Here is a 20,982-nt window from a genome sequence, read left to right on the forward strand (position 1 = left end):
GAAAATTTTCAAAAAATAAGTGAAACCCTTCAAAAAAAAATTCTACAAAAATAGCTTTAAAGAGCAACCTAATCAATCAATAATGTTGCACATTGAATCCTTAGTAATCCAGTTTCAGTCTTCTTAATCACTTATGTTGCCTCCATAATTGATTAAGATAGGTTTTTCCTTTAATAATAGTAAGATTTAATAACAATTTTAGTTCCCTGAGTATTACAATTATGTAATTTTCGTGATTTTGCTTAGGCTGAATTACATTCTTCCATTTAATCCAATGAGAATGAGGGCTTCCCCAAATAAAATCATGGATAATTGTACCAAATAGTGTCACAAATTCCCTCTAAAAACTAAATATTTTGCATGGTAAAGCTTGGAATAACAGAAATAATTAGTTTTTGTCAAAGTGACTCTACTAGCACATAATTTAGATTTCCATCATACCAATCTATTATTGATACAATCAAGAATAAAGGAAAATTTGTTTTTCTTTACTCTTCATAACAACAAAGGAAATCCAAAGTATTTTCCCAAGTTTGTTGTGTAACCAAAGCCAATAATAGAAGCAAACTTATTGGCTTTCCTTCCAGGAACATTTTTAGAGATAAGGAACTTGAATTTTTGCACATTGGTCTTTAACCTTGAAGCTAGACAAAATTTTTGAATTAAATCTTGTACAAGTACATAAGAACAATTAATTTTAAAGCACAAAAGACAATCATCAACAAATAACAAGTGAGGAAAAAAAAAGGGTCATTCTTTGAGATTTTTGTAGGATCCCATAAACTATTGCCAATGTACCATTGAATTAAGAAAGCCGACTTCTCCATACAAAAAAGAAAAAAGACATGAAGACATAGGATCACCTTGACAAAGGTCTCTTTTAAGGACAAAGTTCTCTTAAATTTCATTGATCTATTTCAAAGACAAACTTGCTGAGGTGGTAAAGTTCATAATGAGGTTGATAATTTGGAAAGGAGACCTAAATTCTAAAAGAGTCAAACTAAGAAATTTTGAATTCACCTTCTCATAGGTGGATGTGCTTTTTCAAAATCAATTTTAAAACAAATGTAATCAATTTTATCTTTCTTCTTATGCATATGATGAACTATCTCTTGGGCAATAAGAGCATTAGTTATGGATCCCCTCTATGGGATGAAGCTTCCTTCAAGAGGACCAATGATAAAATCCAAGTGAGGCCAAAGTCTATGAATTAAGACTTTAGAAGCAACTTTGAAAAGCACATTACATAAATTATTTGGTCTAAATTTCTTCAAACTTAGTTTATTTTTATATAATTCAAGTTACACGATATTTTTGTAAATTGATTTGAAATTAAAATTAAGTCAGACTATTTTGGTAGGGGAGAAACTTTAAGTTTCTTTCGAATATTAGGCTAAGAATTTTAGTTTTATGTTTGACATCCATTTTAAAAAATTAACATTATTAGGAAATATATTTCTTTGAGAATGATTTTTAATCAATTTTCGCAAAAACCTTTTTTGGGGGAGGTGAAATTTTTACTTTCATGAGTTTTATTTTTCTTTTATTACAGTAAAAATATTATAATAATATTGTTACAATAAGATAAATATTAAAAATATCACACAATTCTTTAATTTCTTAAAAAATTATCTAAATATTTTCAATGGTCAATAAAACAAATTGTATTTATTTATAGAAAATTTAATTCTTAATCACGATTTTCAAAAAAGTTATAATTTTCGGATACAAAATTTCCCCCCCTACCAAACACCCCTAAATGTCAAGTTATGCTATATACTTTTCTTTTAAAATATTTTTCATATATTTAAAATTCATTAAAAAATTGGTAATTTAATTAAGTATTTGTTTTAGCGATGCAAAAAATACTACTACGTATTAATAATTTTTGATATGGGAAAAAAATCCAAAATCTCCTCCAAAAATATAAAGTAAAAATCTAGTTAGAGTTGCAGCAAGCAAATAAACACATTTCCCAGTCACATCCCACTTCTCTTTCATTCCACGCTGCTATCCCAAACCGAAACACGTCTCTTGCACCGAATAGCTTCTTCAACTATCTAACTTCTCTTCTTCTCTTTCACTTCCTTCATACTCTCTCTCAGATTCTTTGTTTTGAGGTATGTGGGTTCTTTTTCTTCTTCCCTCCACTTTTCACGGGTCTCGTAGTGCTGGTTTCTTCTTGTCTCCAACCTTAATTATAAATTTTATTTACTTCTTAGTTTTGTTAATAATTTGATTGTTGGAGTTGTGAATGGTGGACCCTTTGAGCCAAAGTGTTCATATTTGTCATTTGAAGTTAAAACTTTCCACCAATTGAACTGAAATTGCTTACAGTTTCTGAATTTGTCCGAAAAAGCTTGTACCAATTGCATATTTGTTCTTGTACGCATGTTTTATGTGAAGATATTTAGCTCTTGTTGATATATTTTATTTTATGTTATTTGCTTGTTAAATTATAATGAGCTTCTCCTGTTGAATAGTTTGATAGAAGAATAATTGACACAGGCTAATATGTTTTAAGGAGAAAAGCAATGAATTTATAGTTTAGGAGGTAATTTTCAACATGTTGGATATCTTACTCTTATGAATATATTCATATCAAATGTTGTACTCGAGATCTGAAATTGGCTTCTTGCATGATCTGTCCATCTGATCATTCTCCTGAATTTTTGTTCAATAGCTTGTTTCTTTTCATATCCAGAATTTCCTAAGGGCAAGATTTATGTAGATGAGTTTTTTTTATTGGTGTGTGTGGACTGAATTTACTTTGCTGATGTTGAAGACATTACTTGTTACTTGACAATCACAAGTGGTATTTATGCAATATGCCTTTTCCTGGTAATCATTGAAATAATCAGTGTTTAATAAATAATAATTCATATTTTAGGTTCTCTTCTTTATACGGATGGCAGCACCATTGGCATGTCTTGTTGGGAGTGGTTTATCTATACAGAGTAATAAATTAACTCTTGGCAAGGACGTCAATGGAAGATATCTCTTCTCATATCATAGGCTTTCAGCACAGAGTAAGGAGTCAAAGACAATATGCATAAAGGCATCCTTGGATCAAAGGAAGCATGAAGGGAGAAGAGGATTTCTGAAATTGTTGAATGTGGGAGTTGGCTTACCTGTATTATTAGGAGGTGGGAAAGCGTATGCTGATGAACAAGGACCTTCCTCCTCCAGAATGTCTTATTCCAGATTTCTTGAGTATTTGGATAAGGGTAGAGTTAAAAAAGTGGATCTGTTTGAGAATGGAACCTCGGCTGTTGTGGAGGCTGTTTCTCCTGAGTTGGGTAATAGGGTGCAGCGAGTGCGTGTTCAATTTCCTGGACTTAGCCAAGAGCTCCTTCAGAAATTCAGGGAAAAGAACATTGACTTTGCCGCTCATAATGGCCAAGAAGAGACAGGTTCTCCATTAGCTAACCTGATTGGGAACCTGGCTTTTCCTCTGATTTTGATTGGAGGATTGTTCCTTCTCTCGAGACGATCATCAGGAGGGATGGGAGGTCCCGGTGGGGGCTTTCCTCTTGCTTTTGGTCAATCTAAAGCCAAGTTTCAAATGGAGCCCAATACTGGAGTGACATTTGATGATGTTGCTGGAGTGGATGAAGCCAAGCAGGATTTTATGGAGGTGGTGGAATTTCTTAAGAAGCCTGAGAGGTTCACTGCTGTTGGGGCTCGCATACCAAAAGGTGTTCTTCTTGTTGGTCCTCCTGGAACTGGGAAGACACTTTTAGCAAAGGCTATTGCAGGTGAAGCAGGTGTCCCATTTTTCTCAATCTCAGGTTCTGAGTTTGTAGAGATGTTTGTTGGTGTTGGTGCTTCTCGAGTCCGCGATTTATTCAGGAAGGCCAAAGAGAATGCCCCATGCATTGTTTTTGTTGATGAAATTGATGCTGTTGGAAGGCAAAGAGGTACTGGAATTGGTGGAGGGAATGATGAAAGAGAACAGACCCTCAATCAACTTTTGACAGAAATGGATGGATTTGAGGGTAATACCGGTATCATTGTCATTGCAGCTACTAACAGGGTTGACATTCTTGATTCTGCATTGTTAAGGCCGGGACGATTTGATAGGCAGGTAAGATTATATTAGCAAATTCTTAATGCGTTTATTAACAAGCAAATCAGTGAACATAGTGCTTTTGCAGGTCACGGTTGATGTTCCAGATATACGAGGAAGGACTGAAATTTTAAAGGTTCATGGTAGCAATAAAAAGTTTGAAGCTGATGTTTCACTTGAGGTAATTGCTATGAGAACACCTGGTTTTAGTGGAGCAGATCTGGCAAACCTGCTGAACGAAGCTGCTATATTAGCTGGTCGTCGTGGAAAGACAGCAATTTCTTCCAAAGAGATTGATGATTCCATTGATAGGATTGTGGCTGGAATGGAAGGAACCGTAATGACAGATGGAAAGAGCAAAAGCTTAGTGGCATATCATGAAGTTGGGCATGCTATTTGCGGGTAAGCCAAAAATCAGTAAATGTGTACGATATGATGGCAATGGAAGCAAGGTGTTATTGCCTATATAAATTCATGTTACACTTGTATATAAAAGTAATCCAGAAAAAAACAATGGTTCTCATTCAGAAGCTGTTTTTTGTAAACAATTCCAAAAAGTTGTTCTTAAATACCTATCTGTACTTGCAGAACTTTGACTCCTGGTCATGATCCTGTACAAAAAGTAACCTTAGTTCCTCGTGGGCAAGCTCGGGGTCTTACTTGGTTCATTCCTGCTGATGACCCAACTCTTATCTCTAAACAACAACTCTTTGCAAGAATTGTTGGTGGACTTGGGGGCAGAGCAGCAGAGGAAGTTATTTTTGGTGAGCCTGAGGTTACAACTGGAGCAGCTGGTGATTTGCAGCAAATAACCAGTTTGGCCAAGCAGGTTGGTGTTCATGACTTTATTTTCTGTTTTAATGTATCACATTTCTCTTGTTCTCTTTCTTGCTATTCTGCTTTTGGCGGTGATGAATGCTAGCAGTGATTTAGACTCTACACAATTGGTAATGCTATCTGAATTTGGATATATTTTATCGGTGCATTCAGAATTTTATATTTTAGCTCAAATTAATTGGTGAGATCTGGAAAGAGGTCATGTCAAAAGATTTCTTTAATGCTTAAAACTAGAAATTTTTGTCTTTAACTGAAAGAATGTTTTTTTTTTCTTTTTTCAATTTTGAAGGATGAATTTTTAATACTCATTGTCAAAAGAATCTTTCTTATTTTCCTACCTTGCCCTTCTAATTACAACTTTGTCACACCTCTGCTTCTAATAAATGTAAATGATACTCTTGCAGATGGTAACCACATTTGGAATGTCTGATATTGGTCCTTGGTCACTCATGGACTCATCAGCTCAAAGTGATGTTATCATGAGAATGATGGCAAGAAACTCAATGTCAGAAAAGCTTGCTGAAGACATTGATGCTGCTGTCAAGAGACTCTCAGATGAAGCATATGAAATAGCATTGAGCCAAATAAGGAGCAACCGTGAGGCAATTGACAAAATTGTGGAAGTTCTATTGGAGAAGGAGACAATGTCTGGAGATGAATTCCGAGCTCTCCTGTCCGAGTTTGTTGAAATTCCTGCTGAAAATCGGGTCCCTCCTTCAACTCCCTCACCAGTTGTTGTTTGAATAGCCTATATGCCACTGCAATGTAGTGTAGCTCTCCACATACTGAATTTTTCTAAAATTGTAAAATATTTGTAATATACCCTTGACTCTTAATTTTAGTAATGACAAAAGATCCTAGCTTGCTTCTTTATTTCTTTTTTCTTGTGTTGGCAACAGAAAATGTATGTTTCTTCACAATTAGTACATAATGTAACCTTAGTGAATAGTAATGATATTAACACATTGTATCATTGTAACTATATGGTGAGATGCAATGTTTAGTTTGAGTATAAATGTAATGTTTTACACAAGTTCCCTCGTTTTAGGCTCCACAGTAAAGAATGCCATACTTAATAATCTTGTTGGATATCCATGTCACAAAATGGTGGTAAAGATAAGCTTGGGTACCATGATGATTGATGATTTCAAGTGATTAGGTTTATTCAAGTAAATAATTGAATGATTATCATCAAAGTCAAAAGTGTGGTAGCTGTGGTTTTTTCTGCCCCCTCCTCCAAAATGGTGGTAAATATAAGCTTAGGGTACCATGATGATATTTACAGTGATCAGGGTTTAATCAGTAAATATTTGAATGATTACCATCAAAATCAAAATGTGGGGTAGCTGTGATTTTTTTGGCCCCCTCCATAACACTTGGATTGATATAAGTGATGTTTCATGAATGGACAATGACACGAGCAATGTTAAGTGATGCACAAGTTTTAGATTGATCCCACATTGAAGTTTCATGATTGGACTAGGGGCAGAGCCAATGTTAGGTGATAGAGAGAATTTTTGGGAGGCATAAGCAAATTTTAGAAAGATCTAGTTAGTCAAGGGACTCACTCATTGGGATGCATAACACCTAGAAGGTGGGAAGGCAAGGTTGTCCATAGGATTTTGGCAGTTAGCACCTGTTAGGTGTGTAATAATTGGTTAGGGGAATGAACACCGTAATCTGAATCAACTTTTTAACACCGAAATCTCCTCTCTGATATTTAATGGAAATGATATATTTAGGTAAACTTATCCGAAAGTATTTTTAAGATAAGAAAATAAAATAAGAAAATAAAAAATTTAAAGTTAAAATTAACTCATGCATAAGTTATAAGCTAAGTTATAAAAATTCTCTTATATAACTTTTCTAAAATATGAGATTTTCTATATTTATGTATAATCTAATTTGAGTTTAGAGAATAGTTCATTTCACCTTTTTTTCTCCTCCTAAAAGTACTTCTGGAGTAAAATAAGTAATTTCTAATTAACAATTGAAATTGCTTGCTTCAACTACTTTAGAAAATAAAAAATCTTCAAATTTATCATTCGATTTACAAAGACGATTAGTTGAAATAAATTTAAGATTGATCATTCAATGATTATAATTAGTTCACTAATGCGGCATATATGTAATGCTATAGCTATGCTACAAATGTCTCAATTATACTTCTTTTTCATAGGAACATGGTATGCTTGATTAGGTAAAATACTCGTCCATTGTACTAATTTATTTAAATATAAAATTAATTATTATGTTAGAAATATTTTTTTTATTAATTTATAGGTAATGATATTTTTTTTTCTAGACAATATATTACTAAAACAACAATATGGATTGTCAAGATCTTGAAATTATAATAAAATATAATTCAAAGGAATTTAAATCGAGATAGTTTATTAAATATTTTATCACAGACTACATTCTTAATATAGGTTACACATTTGTAATCTTTCTCAACAATTTTCAACTCATTATTCTTAACATTCTGTCAAAAAAAAAAAACTTTATTCTTAACAATGTAACCCATGATTAATTGTGTGTACGAACAAAAAAAATACAAATATACCTATAGTCAAGAGTGTCCTTGGATTACATGTAAAGGGCTTCAAAGTTAATCTTATTATTAATCAAGCAAGTTTTAACATGTTACTCTAACTTAAGGATTCATTTGTTTAATATTTTTAAAAAATAATTTTAAGAATGTATAAAAATTGATTTAACTTTTAAAAGATTGTATGTAAAATATAATTTTTTTGTTGAAAGAAAGTATATTTCACTAATTATTATAAAAAAAATTCACAGGAAAAGTGATTTTTCAGAATAGAAAGCTGAAGCAAATGCGAAATTTTTTTTTAAAAATATTTTTTAGATGTAGTTTATAAAAATTGACGAAAAAGAGTAAGTACTTCTTCAACATAAACTAAACTAAATACACAAATGCTTATTTAAGCATATACTATATTGAAAATTATCTAAACATGTTTAAAATTCATTCTATTAGTTTATTTAATATATTAAAGATATTTTAAGATATATATTATGTATGGATAACTTTATTTAATTATTTCAGAGAATAAAGCTCATTTTTATTTTATATATATATATATATTAAAATGATTAAATGATATATAAATTAAATTAATGACATACAACACAATTTTTAAATTGTATTACTGTGTATTTAAACACTTTATTTTAGAATAATTTTATGAATAAAGATTATTAAAATAATACTATTTTTATTCTACATTTAATTTTAAAATAAATATATTTATAATACTATACATAGAAATTAAGAAAAAATTATTATATATTTAATGATTTTTTTATATTAATATGTATTTAGAATTTAAAATTGTACTATATAGAGTAAACTTTTAGCATATTTTCAAAATATTAAATTTTATAATAATTATAGTTTTTAGTAATAAAATTAATAAATATGAAAAATAATTAATTTAATAAGTTTATTACATTTAATGAAGATATAATAAATATATTATATTTAATTTAATAAATATAGTATTTAATATATACCCAAAATTACTATATAAATTAAATACTAACCTTAAACATTGATATTTTATAATAGTTAATAATTATATATCTTTATATACATTAAACAACACCCTCACCCACAATAACATTGTTTTTATCCATAGAAAATGATATAAAAACTTGATCCACGACCACAGTTACCTCTTCCCTTACACTAATACTTTCTCCTTCCTTGGCAGAAATATTTTCCTCCACATCCATTGACAGAAAGTCAACAACTCGACCTCGACACCTTTATCACCTAACATGTAAATAACATTGATATTATAAAATGATATTTTTAAGTTGTGAATGTATTTTATTTATTTATTTATATGAATAATTTATTTTCAATTTTTGGATTTGCGTAGATGTAGATGGAGAAGGTGAGGGTGGAATTGGAGGAGAAGTAATAGATGCAAACAAGGAGGTTGACGGAGGTTATTGATGTAGGGATCAAGAAGAAGTTGAAAGCAAAGGAAGAATAGAATTGAAGATTGAGAAATTGAGTTGGGCTTTCGATTTTTTTTTTATTTTTTATGCTTTAGTGGATTTCGCGAGTTTAAAATCATTACAAAATAATGTATTTTAAAACATTATTTGTTAATAAATTTTTTGGGAGTTTAAAATTGGCATATATTGTATTTTTAAAATCGTTAGAAAACTTATTGTAAATCATGTTAATGGATATTTTTGAGTGTTAAAACAAACTATTTTCAAAGAGATCAAAAATATCACTTTTAAATTAGGGGACTAGAATGAAACTTAACCTAAATTTGAGGATAAAAAATATTTTCAAGTCAAATTTTTTTTTAAAAAAAATTTCCACCTAATTTAATATTTTCACGCATATGATGATGTGGACACCATTAATCATGTTAGCAGCAAGTGTAATGTCATTTATGATGAGAGACTAAAAAGAGTCGTTTCTAAAGTTTATTCAAGCCTTATTCAAAACTCTCGTACGTATGCCTTGTATTATTTTTTTATTAATGCATTTTTTAGTAAACATTTCTATGCTGAAAGGTTAAGTTAACATTGAAATAAAATATTTTTGTATTTATAAAATAATTTAATAATGAAATACGAGATTTTTTATATTAAAAATTTAAAATATAGCTCTTCTTTTTTAAAGAGGGTTGATGATCGCTCGTTTGGAAATGATTCCTGAAAGTTAGAGTTGATAAATGGTACATAGTATTCTTTTTTTTTTTTAACCGGAATAGTACATAGTATTTTACACACACAAGATATTTACAAATTATTAATGTCACATCTATAAAATTTGGGTTTGACCGTTTTAAATAATTAAGTTTAGTTTTTGAAGACGAACTTGTGTCATTTATAAAAAAAAAAGTGCTAATAATTAACACTCATTTGAATATTTCAATATAATTTTGTTGTGAGACCCACTAATACGAGTCTCACTTTCCTATCTATTATTTAATGAAATTAACATGAAATTTTCTCAATAAAAAAACATATTGTTTTTACTCACTTTTTTTGTTTGTTTAATTAATAGTTAAGCAAATGAAGAGTAGTTAACCAGATGAGATTAAACACTTAATCAATAACTCAACTTTTTTATGTTCTTTTTTTATCCACATAAATAAAAAAATAGACATAAGAAATTTACAAATTAAAACACCCTCAACTAACTAAATTAAATATCTTAATTTTACATCTTTATATGTAAGATTAAGAATGTAAAATAAGTGTTTTTATCATAATTATTTTTGTATGACGTCTAAACTATTATTATTATTTTTATTTTGCTAATGAAATTTAGTACAACAGTTCGTAACTAACTCTTCTTTTATATAAATATATATGTATATATCATACCAGTCATTGATGAAAAAACAATTAGATCAGAGATGGATGAAGTCAACAGATCAATGATTCAGTTCATTTAACCCAAAAACCTAGTTAGCTAAAAAATCAACAGAATCGGTCCAAAACTAATAATGAACTAATTGGTCAATCATTCTATTTTTTATTAAACAAAAACATTTTGAAGACATTCTAATGTCAAATTGTGAAAGTCCATGTACGAAATTCATGTACAAATTATTATTATTAAACATTTTATTATTAATTTTTTTATTTTACAAAGAACACGCTGTTATTATTTTATATAAAATTAAAATTTTACTTAATTTAATTTCTTCTGATTTTATATTTGTTCATTATTTAATATAATACCTAATAAAAATTATGTTTAATTATTACCAAATCAACTATATATAATCAGATTAAGAAATCATAAATGAGTATTAATTTTTAAACAGTTTTACCAATAATGGTCTTGTAGGAATGCCTCTCATTTTATACGTTTATTAATCAAAAAGATAATTTTAAAAAACATATAAAAATTATTTAAAGAAAAATAACAATAGCCACGGTGAAATGACAGTAACACTTGAAATATCATATCATCGAAATGCCGCAATATTCATCAGACAGCACTAACTTTTGTTGGCGTCACCAATAAAAAGGTATGCTCACCCCGTCTCATTAATTTTGGTGTAAGAATAGAAAATTTGTTAAGAAAAAATATTATTTTAATTTTTTAATCTAACATAAAATATTTTTTTACATGTATTTCTTATAATTTTAATGAGATGGAATATAAAAATTAAAAATAAATTAATAAAAATAAGTTTAAGTTTATAAAATTAATATCCTTTTTTTATTAATTTTTCTTGATATATATAAATTGTTAAAAAGAAAAGAGAAGTAATAACAATGATAAAAACCAGATTGGAATCGAACTTATCGCATCCAGGTCCTTTTCATTTGAAGGAATAAGATTTCCACAAAAATAATAATGATAAAAACAATCCAAAGAAACACAAACAAGTGGCTGAGTGGGTCCCAGCCCCCTCTCTGTGTGTGCATAGCATGCTATTTCTCTCTCTTGGTCAGTGATTTTTTGTCTGTTCTACAAGACACTGACAGTGTTCAGCCTTAACGTTACCCTTTTTGTATTCTCTTCCTCACGAAGTAGAACTACCTTGTTTCTGTTCATGTTTATGTTTAGATACCTGATGAACCTGAGTTTGGCTTTTGGTTCTGTGGCTGACACCAATCTGCTAATACTGCTACTTTCTGAATACCCTTCTTTTGGTGTCAAGTACCAGATTTTGTGACAGTTGGGGTGAGCTGAGGATTGGTTTTCACCTTGTGCAATTCTTGAATTTGCAATTCTAGTTTTCAATTTTGAATTTGATATTATTATGAGTTGAACATTTTTCCAATCTTATCTGATTTTGCATTCAAAAAATGGATTCTGCTAAAAGTCTTTGCCTTGACCATTTTGAACCATTGTTTTGTATGAGTTAGGCTGAAAAGCAATAGAGTACAAAACTTAGGCGTGGTATCATGATTAGGTGCTTTTTGGTGCTGTTCTCCAATGAGAATTCGAGTTTCACCTTGGTAATGCAAACCTTAACTATCTGGATCACCTGATAGTCCAATTCTGATTGGAGAACACATTAAAAGTACTCATGGAACTGCATCTAAGTTTTGTCCTTGAAGGTTTTTGGTGATGTTAGTTATATTCTTCTTATCTTCTGTAGTCGGTTTTAATAAGCTTTGCTTTAGTTTGTTAAGGCTAGGCCAGAGTAGCCTTGTAGATTATATTTTGATTCTAGAAATTGGGTTTGTCAAATTTTTTTCTTTCTTCGAAGATGGCACGGTTGGTGATGGAACCACTCATTGAAATATTCAACTTTGCTTGCCTTTCCAGATTTTATATGTTAGTTTGGATCCTTGGTTTGAGTAGGCATGGATTTCGAAAGAGTTTACTTTCAACTTTTGTGTGTGTTTTGGTAACTAGTAACTACAGAATTTCACATTTTGTTACCGTGTTTCTTTTTTTTAAGGGTAGAGTAACTGCAGAAGTATTGAACTGTGCACTAAATGGCTTCAACTGGGTTTGATGAAGACGGTGATACCAGAGGCGGTATGTGGGTTTTGGAACAGAAGATTGACCAGCCAATGGATGAAGAAGCTGAAAGGCTAAAAAACATGTACAGAGAAAAAGTATGATGGAAATCCCCTTTGCATACATTCTCTTTCTCTTGATGAATTCAGTTTTGTTTATTTAGGAGACTGCAATTTATAAAATATCATATTCAATTAAAATGAAATTGTGATTAATGTAGCTATCCCTTAGTCTCCTTTTCCAGCCTACTACTCCTTGATTGTAGATATCATATTGCATATTGAATAACAAGGCATTCAGTGCTCAATTCATGCTTAGAATTATGAGTGTGGGATCTACAATTTTGATTTACCCCTTTTTCGCGTCAACTATTTTCCAGCACTTGATATCCTAACTTTTTAACATTAGTCCAGGACCAAGTCTCCAAAACGTTTAAGCTTTAGATAGAGGCAAGTGAAATTGTGAATGGTTTTATATCTTTAACAAAAGTCCTTTAATGAGAACCCTTTGAACTTGGAGTAAGGACAAGTGACAAGCCTATTCTACCTTGAGCTGGAATTCAGCTTAATCATAAAGAATTAGGTTGACAAAAATCAAACCACTTGTTATATAGGCTTTGGTACCATAAGATTTTAGGACAGCTGGTCCTTGATATGGTAGTACCCGTATCGAACCTGTACTAAATAACTCAAGATCTTAATGAAACAACAATCTTAGAATTACAACATATCTGTATCATAGCCAATTCCCATATATATGCTTTTAGGCTTTAGAGCTATTGAGTGAGAAAATGGTATATATAAAACCATTAATTCCTGGGCTTCCATGTAAGCTTAAGCTTGTAGGGGAGTTGGTCCTTAACGTGGTATTGAAACTTAAGCAATTTGGTGGTGGAGCTGCAGTGGAGCAGCAAGGATTAGACTTCTGACCACTTGGTGACAAAGGCTCTCAAGCCAAGTTAAGAACCAACTCTCCTTTAAATTCAAGCTATTAGGTGCAGTTGAATGGTTTTATATTTTTAACAAAAGCTGTACTTTATTTGCACAAGAAAGACCTTTCACTCTAAATTACATTCTGGAGCATGGATTTGAAACTGTCAATCTTATTTTAAATTTAAATACTTACAAGAAATTGAAGTACATGTGTAAATGCTGAGTAGATTAAGAAATCTATCCTTTCACATGTCAGTTAAGTGATTATTAGTTGAACTTTCAACCAGGATTTCTTCATTATCTAATTCTCTTATGCAGTTTCGAAAGATATTATGCTAGCTATTGAATGTTGGTTTGATTTGTTCAGAAATTTTCTACATTGTTGCTTCTGCGGCTTGCATATCAGAGTCTTGGCGTAGTTTATGGAGATTTGGGAACTTCCCCCTTATACGTTTTCTATAATACATTTCCTCAACGAATTAACAATCAGGAGGATGTGATTGGAGCTCTTTCTTTGATTATATACTCTCTTACTCTGGTGCCACTGCTCAAATATGTTCTTATTGTATTAAGAGCAAATGACAATGGTCAAGGTATTTGCTTGATTTTGGTAATTAATATATTTATGGTTGAACTAAGGAAATCCCAAGTGATGATATAGTATAACTTAAAGGTGTGATAATCAGTTCCCTTCTCTATCTGAATGATATTTTCTATGAATAACATTCCTAAAAAAAATTTCTGTATAGAAAAGATTTTCATCTTGTATGATAATGCCCGACAGATCCAAATCTGAAAATCAGAAGATATTTCCTTCCTTTATGCCTTTCCTGGACTAGTAACATAATGCTATTCACAATTACAATATTTTGTTGGTATATCACTATCAGGTACATGGTTTAGTCTAGAGTGAATCATATCCAAGATTTTATGAGAAAGCTCACTTTTCAATTAAAAGAATTCCTTTAATGGCCAAGTAAAGCATACTAGTATTTCCACATATGGCATATTGGACAGATGTATCTGTCAACACTGTTGAGCTGCTACTAAGTTTACTATGGAGCAGGTGGAACATTGGCTCTTTATTCCTTGCTCTGTCGACATGCAAACATCAGAACCATTCCCAACCAGCATCGTACTGATGAAGAGCTAACAACATATAGTCGGTCTACAATCCGTGAGAAGTCATTCGCTGCGAAAACCAAGAGATGGTTAGAGGAAACACCTTATATGAAAAATATCATTCTTATGCTCGCCCTTGTTGGTACCTGCATGGTGATTGGAGATGGTATTCTTACACCAGCTATATCTGGTATGGCTTCTTCTGTCTGAAGCTGATCTTCTCATTCTTATTTATTTGTGAAGTTTCTGTAAATGGAAACTACTAAACGTTCTTGCTGTTTACCCAAGTACTATATCTGTTAACAGATTTGCATGCTTCTGTATTTTATATGTCAAAATGTGCAAATTTACCAAACTGTGAAGGGAAATTATAAAATCATTTTATGAGGTGAGAAAAAGGGACAACAATTAGAATATATAATTTGAAACTGGTAGTATTTTGAATGGCCTTATAGATTACTTGGTCCAAAATGACTTAGCAAGAGATGTATTTAAATGAAGCTTGGGAAAGGTCTAAATACAAGATCTTAGTACATTATTTATAAAGCTTGTTTTCTTTCTTCCCCTTTAAGAATGGATGATTTAGAAATTAATTTCATGTAGTTCATCTCCTTTTTAGCTTCATGTATGTTGTATTGCATAAGGCTCCAGATAAAATGATTCAGCTTCAATTCACTTTTTTCTCCTTTTTTTTTTTTTTGCTTTAGTATCATCTTAAATACATAATACATTTCCAGTGAATTCAATATATTCATTACAAGATCTTCTGTTGTAGTGTTATCTGCCGTTGGTGGCATCAAGGTGAATCACGCTGATTTGAGTAACGGTACGGTCCTACACCTGTAACATTGCATTTTTCTTCTATTTCTACCATTATGTGTGTTAAGTATTATATTTTCAAATTCATCTATTTTATGTTCTTAGTCTTGAAAAGTTTTTTTTTTCCTCTTTTCTTTTCTTTTTTCCCGTGTTACAGAAGTAGTTGTGCTGGTTGCTGTTGTAATATTAGTTGGGTTATTCAGCATGCAACATTATGGTACAGATAAAGTTGGTTGGCTATTTGCTCCAATTGTCCTTCTTTGGTTTCTTCTAATTGGAGGCATAGGAATATTCAACATCTGTAAATATGGCAGCAGTGTTCTAAAAGCTTTTTCACCATTGTATATATACCGCTATCTACAACGAGAAGGCAAAGATGGTTGGCTTTCCCTTGGTGGCATTTTGCTCAGTATAACAGGTATCTTCACTTTTATAACTGTTGAATTCCTCCTTGTACTTCAGAAATGTTAATTAAGTGAAGTGAATACATGATTTGAACTTTGGAACTGATTTGTAAATTGATATGATCTATTTCAGGGACAGAAGCTCTTTTTGCTGACCTAGCACACTTTCCAGTTTCTTCTGTACAGATTGCATTTACTCTGCTAGTGTTCCCTTGCCTTCTTTTAGCCTACTCTGGACAGGCTGCTTACCTTATGCATAACTTGGATCATTCAGAAGATGCGTTTTATCGTTCTATTCCAGGTTTGTTATATTTGTCACACTCTATATTGGAATTGCCACTTGTGATACTCCTATGCTGTTAGAATATGATCATCAACCATATTGCTACACGAGAGTGCTAGTAATATTCTTTCTAATGCACACTCCACTATTGGTTGTTACTTTTTAATTTATTAAAAACTATAAAATCTGGAGAGTCATTAAATGAGAAGTAGAATCCATCAAAATTTGTGATTTCTAATAAATTTCAGTTGGTAAAGAGTGTGTTCAAAATGGTGTATTAGCGAGTATGCTGCTACTATTTTTCTTACTACATTCTTGTGATAAACTTCTTGGTGGAAGTTTCATTTTTCTTTCCCTTTTTAGATATTTTGTGTTGACTAATGTTATAGATGTTATAAAAATATCAAACTCGTGCAAGTTTGTGATGAATTTTATGGTTTTAGATTTTTTTTTTCTTTGTTGTTAAGGGTTTATAGATTGAGGACTTTTGGACAGTAGTAAAGGACCTCATTTGTATTACTTGTGGTATGATACTCAAGTGTTTTGGAGACCAGGTTAGATGTCATCACCAGATGGGGTATGATACCTAGCTGGTTGACTCAATGATTTGGAGACCTAGTGAGATGTCAAATTGTCAATTACTGGGTTTTGCATCTCACTTTGGGGGTTGAGGGGGGCAATTAGGAAAAAAGTTGAAGAGTTCATAAACTTAGGGCCCATTTATTACAGAGTTTGGCTGATTAAGTATGTGTTTTTGTTTGTCTTAAAAATGTTTTAAATTAAAGTTTTAAAAAATACTGATTTAAATTGGTTTTCTACGTACTTTGGTTTTGAGCCAATTTTTTTTTTGTTTATTTTTTCCATCAATTTTGGATCGATTTGATCAGTTTTTGACTGATTTTGAAATAGTCCAGTTTTTTTCAAAACTATGGTTCCAAAGTTTTGGGCATGCAATTTTTACCAAAGACACTGCCAAGATTTGTGACTTAAGGGGAGTGCTAGTTGCCTCTTCTATACTTCCATAGGCTGTTAATATATATATACATATATATATATATATATATATATATAAAAGCTTAAGCTTAAGGGATTGTTTTGTGCTCGATCTAATTAATTATATAAAGAAAAAAATTGTTAATAACACACTGGCTAATATAGTTTTTAGAAGACACTTTCTATTATAAGCTGAAATGAAATATAATATTTTACAAGTTTCACTTCTTAATTAACGAGCTTCTTTCATGATTTTTTTTGGTGATTGATAAATGAGGTTAAAAGCCTCTAGGAAAATAAGTCTGAGCCATATCAGCTCTCAAAACATAAAAGATATATAATCAGGAGCAAAATCATAAACATGATAAAAAGAATCTGTAGTTAAGGCTTTCTTTGCAGGTCAACTTGATTAGCTTCCTTTAGTATGTTGTTCCAAATAATATTGCCTGAACCGGAATGCACTTCATGAATCCCTTGAACCACATTATAACAAGGATGCATCAGAACCACTCTTATTCTTGTGAATCCTCTCGACCAAGCCAGCTTAACCCCAACCAGTATGGCTTTTAAATTAGCTCTGAAACCACCACCTCCATCGTTCACAGCGCCGTCACAATTTAGAGCAACATCTCCAAAATCTGGAAATTTCCATTTGATGTCCACCTTATTCTCATTGAGCTGTTTAGAACTCGCAATAGGTTTATAGGTTTTGATACTCTTAGAATGTGGGTGTAGGTCTAACTTAACCGCAAAAAATTGGACTTTTTCCAATAAATACATTTGTGACAGTTTCCATAAGAAGCTCTTTATTCTTTCAGTTCCCTTCCATTTATTCGCCAATTTGAAAAGCACCTGATCCAGAGACATTACCTGTTTACTCAAAACCTCGTAAGCTGATTTTGAGGAGAAAGTACCATCACTGGATTTACTCCAAGATAGATAGTCCTTCCCGTGATTGCTCCTTGGAACAACTATCTTCTTCACAATTCCCGTGATTTACTCTTTCATGATTTTATACTTTTAAATAAAACCAATAGGAGTAAATAACATATTTGCTGACACTCCTCAGTCTATCATTACATCTTTTAATCAATTTAATGCTACATTGTTGGCCGTTAGTGTAAGAGAGGGTTCCCCTTCCACTTAAACTACTCTAAGTCGTTCCAGTTCTCTCCTCTTTGTTCTCATTTTTATTTTGTTTTTAAGTGTGATGAAGTGGAAATACTAACAGTTGCATGGCTCACTATAGGCTTTTAAGAAAATGGTTGACATGGCTGCTCATACAATGACTTTGATTTGAAAATAAAAATGCTTAAGTTAACTGTTAGTTCATATTTCCTGAAGACTTGCTCTGTTTAGATATAATAAGTATCTTCATGACCAAGTTAGAGAAGCCGGTTTTTGTTGTAAATTCTTTCACTGCCATACCTTTATTTTGTACCTTACATTTCCCTGACTGGATCAACTTAAGTGATTGCCTAGTATCTTGATCTTGATACAAAAGCTCTCATTGGATCATTTGGACTTGTTTGTCTCATTGCTTAATTTTTGCACAATATCTTCAAAGATAAACCTGTAACAATAATACTCTATTTCTTTAGTAATCTTTTATCTTGATTATCCTTAATTTTGCAGACAAAATATACTGGCCAGTATTTGTTGTTGCAACATTAGCAGCTATAGTTGCAAGCCAGGCCACAATATCCGCAACCTTTTCAATTATTAAGCAAGCCAATGCTCATGGCTGTTTCCCCAGAATAAAAGTTGTACATACATCAAAGAAGTTCTTCGGCCAGATATATATTCCGGATATCAATTGGATCCTTATGCTTCTATGCATTGCTGTTACTGCTGGGTTTAAAAATAAAAGTCAGATTGGAAATGCATATGGTAAGTTATTCTTCCCTTGTTGAATGTTTTTAGGCATACTTTTTCATGTTTCTTTTATAAGAAAAAGAAATTTACTAGAAAGGATTTAGAAAGTACAACTTCTAGGAGTGGTATATGAAATCCTTGGAAAGAGCAAAATATGGTAAAATGTGTTTTAGGTACCTTAAATTTTGGTCAAAATTGGTTAGTTCCTATATTTTTATAATGGTGATTTTGGTCCTTGTATTTTCTGAAATGTGGTGAATATGGTATCTTGTTAGGTCAAAATGAAACATAGGATTAGGGATGAAATCCATCATATTTTAGAAACATGAGGACTAAAGCCACTATTTTAAAAAAAATACAGGGACTAAAATCAATTTCAATCAAATCTTGAGGGGCTAAACACATTTTACCCGAGCAAAATACAATTATAATTGCTTACTTTTGTTTTTTTACATCAAAGTGTGTAAGAAGTACAACATATGCTGATTAGGAAACTATAATTATGCTTGTGTTTACTACTGTTCCTCTTATTTGCAATGTTATCACAATTTTTCTTTAAGGTGTGCTCCCAATTATATAACTGCCATTGTAATTACAGGTACTGCAGTTGTGCTAGTCATGCTGGTTACAACATTGCTTATGATTTTAATCATGATATTAGTGTGGCGCTGCCATTGGGTTCTGGTGGTGGTGTTCACCGGCTTATCATTGATTGTGGAATGCACATACTTCTCTGCTGTACTCTTCAAAGTTGATCAAGGTGGATGGGCTCCCCTTGCAATTGCTGGAGCATTTCTTCTCATTATGTATGTCTGGCATTACGGCACGGTGAAACGCTACGAGTTTGAAATGCATAGTAAGGTCTCAATGGCATGGATTCTCGGACTTGGACCGAGTTTAGGACTTGTTCGTGTCCCGGGAATTGGGCTAGTATACACAGAGCTTGCAAATGGAGTACCCCACATCTTTTCTCACTTCATCACAAACCTACCAGCCATCCATTCTGTTGTTGTCTTTGTATGTGTGAAATATCTCCCTGTCTACACTGTCCCAGAAGATGAAAGGTTCCTTGTAAAACGGATCGGACCAAAGAACTTCCACATGTTTCGATGCGTGGCGCGATACGGATACAAAGACCTGCACAAGAAAGATGAGGATTTTGAGAAAAAGCTTTTCCATAACCTCTTTGTGTTTGTGAAGCTTGAGTCCATGATGGAGGGGTGCTCAGATTCAGATGACTACAGCTTATATGAGGAGCAAACTGAGGGGTCAAGGCAAGGCCTATTGAACAATAATGCAAACACAGCTTCATTGAATATGGATCCAACAGTTTCATCAGTGGATTCAATTGTGTCAGTCGCATCTCCATTGCATATGAATGCTACTATTCAATCCTCTGGTCATGTTAGCAGCCACACTGAGGTTGATGAAGTTGAGTTCTTAAACAACTGCAGGGATGCTGGGGTGGTTCACATTCTTGGAAACACAGTTGTGAGGGCAAGGAGGGATTCAAGATTCCACAAGAAAATAGCTGTTGATTATATATATGCATTTCTGAGGAAGATATGCAGGGAAAATAGTGTGATCTTCAATGTTCCTCATGAGAGTCTATTAAATGTTGGTCAGGTTTTCTATGTATAGCCTCTAAACCTCTTGGTAATTTTTGCGTGAACATTGGGTTTATAGGCACATTCAATCAGAAGCATGTTAAAATAGTTAATATGTAGTTAATAATAATAAAAACTGTATTGAAATCTATGTTAATATTATTTTTATATTATTCAAAGGCTTTTGATTGATTGAGTTTATAAACATCGTGATCACACAATAATTGTTCCTCTTGAGCCCAGATAAGTAAGACTTATTTATCATTTGTGACGGTCATTTCGTGCACAGTTGAGCTTAGTGTAGCATAGTGTGTACCATTCAAAGGGAATGTCTTCAAAAGAGTGACTTTGGGTAATTTCTTTTGAATCCTGAAATTCATTATTGGTTTGATGTTCCAAATGCATCAGTATTTTGTTCAACTCTTCTAAGTTCTAACACTAACTAGGACGTAGTGGACAGCATACTAACTATTATAAACCCAATGTTAAAATAGTTAATATGCTGTCCACTACGTCCTTCAGATGGGATCCATCAATATTTTCATTAAAAAAACT

At 31.9% G+C, this 20,982-nt stretch overlaps 2 protein-coding genes across 4 annotated transcripts; both read left to right on the top strand.

Moving 5' to 3' along the window:
- Positions 1–1,961: 1,961 nt before the first annotated feature.
- On the top strand, positions 1,962–5,922 carry LOC114387413 (ATP-dependent zinc metalloprotease FTSH 2, chloroplastic-like). Of its 2 annotated transcripts, none has more exons than XM_028347603.1 (5): positions 1,962–2,120; positions 2,891–4,087; positions 4,158–4,471; positions 4,658–4,898; positions 5,311–5,922. In XM_028347603.1, the coding sequence occupies exons 2-5, from the start codon at positions 2,909–2,911 to the stop codon at positions 5,647–5,649; spliced, it is 2,073 nt and encodes a 690-aa protein (XP_028203404.1). In that variant the 5' UTR covers positions 1,962–2,120; positions 2,891–2,908; the 3' UTR covers positions 5,650–5,922. The 2 variants fall into 2 exon arrangements, with proteins under 2 accessions (XP_028203404.1, XP_028203405.1); XM_028347604.1 differs by lacking the exon at positions 1,962–2,120 and adding an exon at positions 2,126–2,174 and having other exon boundaries at positions 5,311–5,786.
- Positions 5,923–11,388: 5,466 nt separating this feature from the next.
- On the top strand, positions 11,389–20,713 carry LOC114387638 (potassium transporter 10-like). 2 transcript variants are annotated; one of them, XM_028347844.1, is made up of 9 exons: positions 11,389–11,603; positions 12,331–12,490; positions 13,692–13,917; positions 14,391–14,636; positions 15,222–15,272; positions 15,423–15,683; positions 15,803–15,970; positions 18,581–18,835; positions 19,419–20,713. In XM_028347844.1, the coding sequence occupies exons 2-9, from the start codon at positions 12,368–12,370 to the stop codon at positions 20,459–20,461; spliced, it is 2,373 nt and encodes a 790-aa protein (XP_028203645.1). In that variant the 5' UTR covers positions 11,389–11,603; positions 12,331–12,367; the 3' UTR covers positions 20,462–20,713. The 2 variants fall into 2 exon arrangements, with proteins under 2 accessions (XP_028203645.1, XP_028203646.1); XM_028347845.1 differs by having other exon boundaries at positions 11,452–11,603; positions 12,336–12,490; positions 19,419–20,617.
- Positions 20,714–20,982: the final 269 nt, after the last annotated feature.

Source organism: Glycine soja, chromosome 15, assembly GCF_004193775.1.
Source record: "Glycine soja cultivar W05 chromosome 15, ASM419377v2, whole genome shotgun sequence".
In the NCBI taxonomy this organism is placed as follows: Eukaryota; Viridiplantae; Streptophyta; class Magnoliopsida; order Fabales; family Fabaceae; genus Glycine; species Glycine soja.

Excerpts from the sequence above, each read along its gene's own strand:
- LOC114387413 (XM_028347603.1), top strand. The coding sequence starts at position 2,909 with ATGGCAGCACCATTGGCATGTCTTGTTGGGAGTGGTTTATCTATACAG. Across the intron at positions 4,088-4,157 it reads CGGGACGATTTGATAGGCAG|GTCACGGTTGATGTTCCAGA; the intron begins GTAAGATTATAT and ends GTGCTTTTGCAG. Across the intron at positions 4,899-5,310 it reads TAACCAGTTTGGCCAAGCAG|ATGGTAACCACATTTGGAAT; the intron begins GTTGGTGTTCAT and ends ATACTCTTGCAG.
- LOC114387638 (XM_028347844.1), top strand. The coding sequence starts at position 12,368 with ATGGCTTCAACTGGGTTTGATGAAGACGGTGATACCAGAGGCGGTATG. Across the intron at positions 13,918-14,390 it reads AGCAAATGACAATGGTCAAG|GTGGAACATTGGCTCTTTAT; the intron begins GTATTTGCTTGA and ends ACTATGGAGCAG. Across the intron at positions 18,836-19,418 it reads TCAGATTGGAAATGCATATG|GTACTGCAGTTGTGCTAGTC; the intron begins GTAAGTTATTCT and ends TTGTAATTACAG.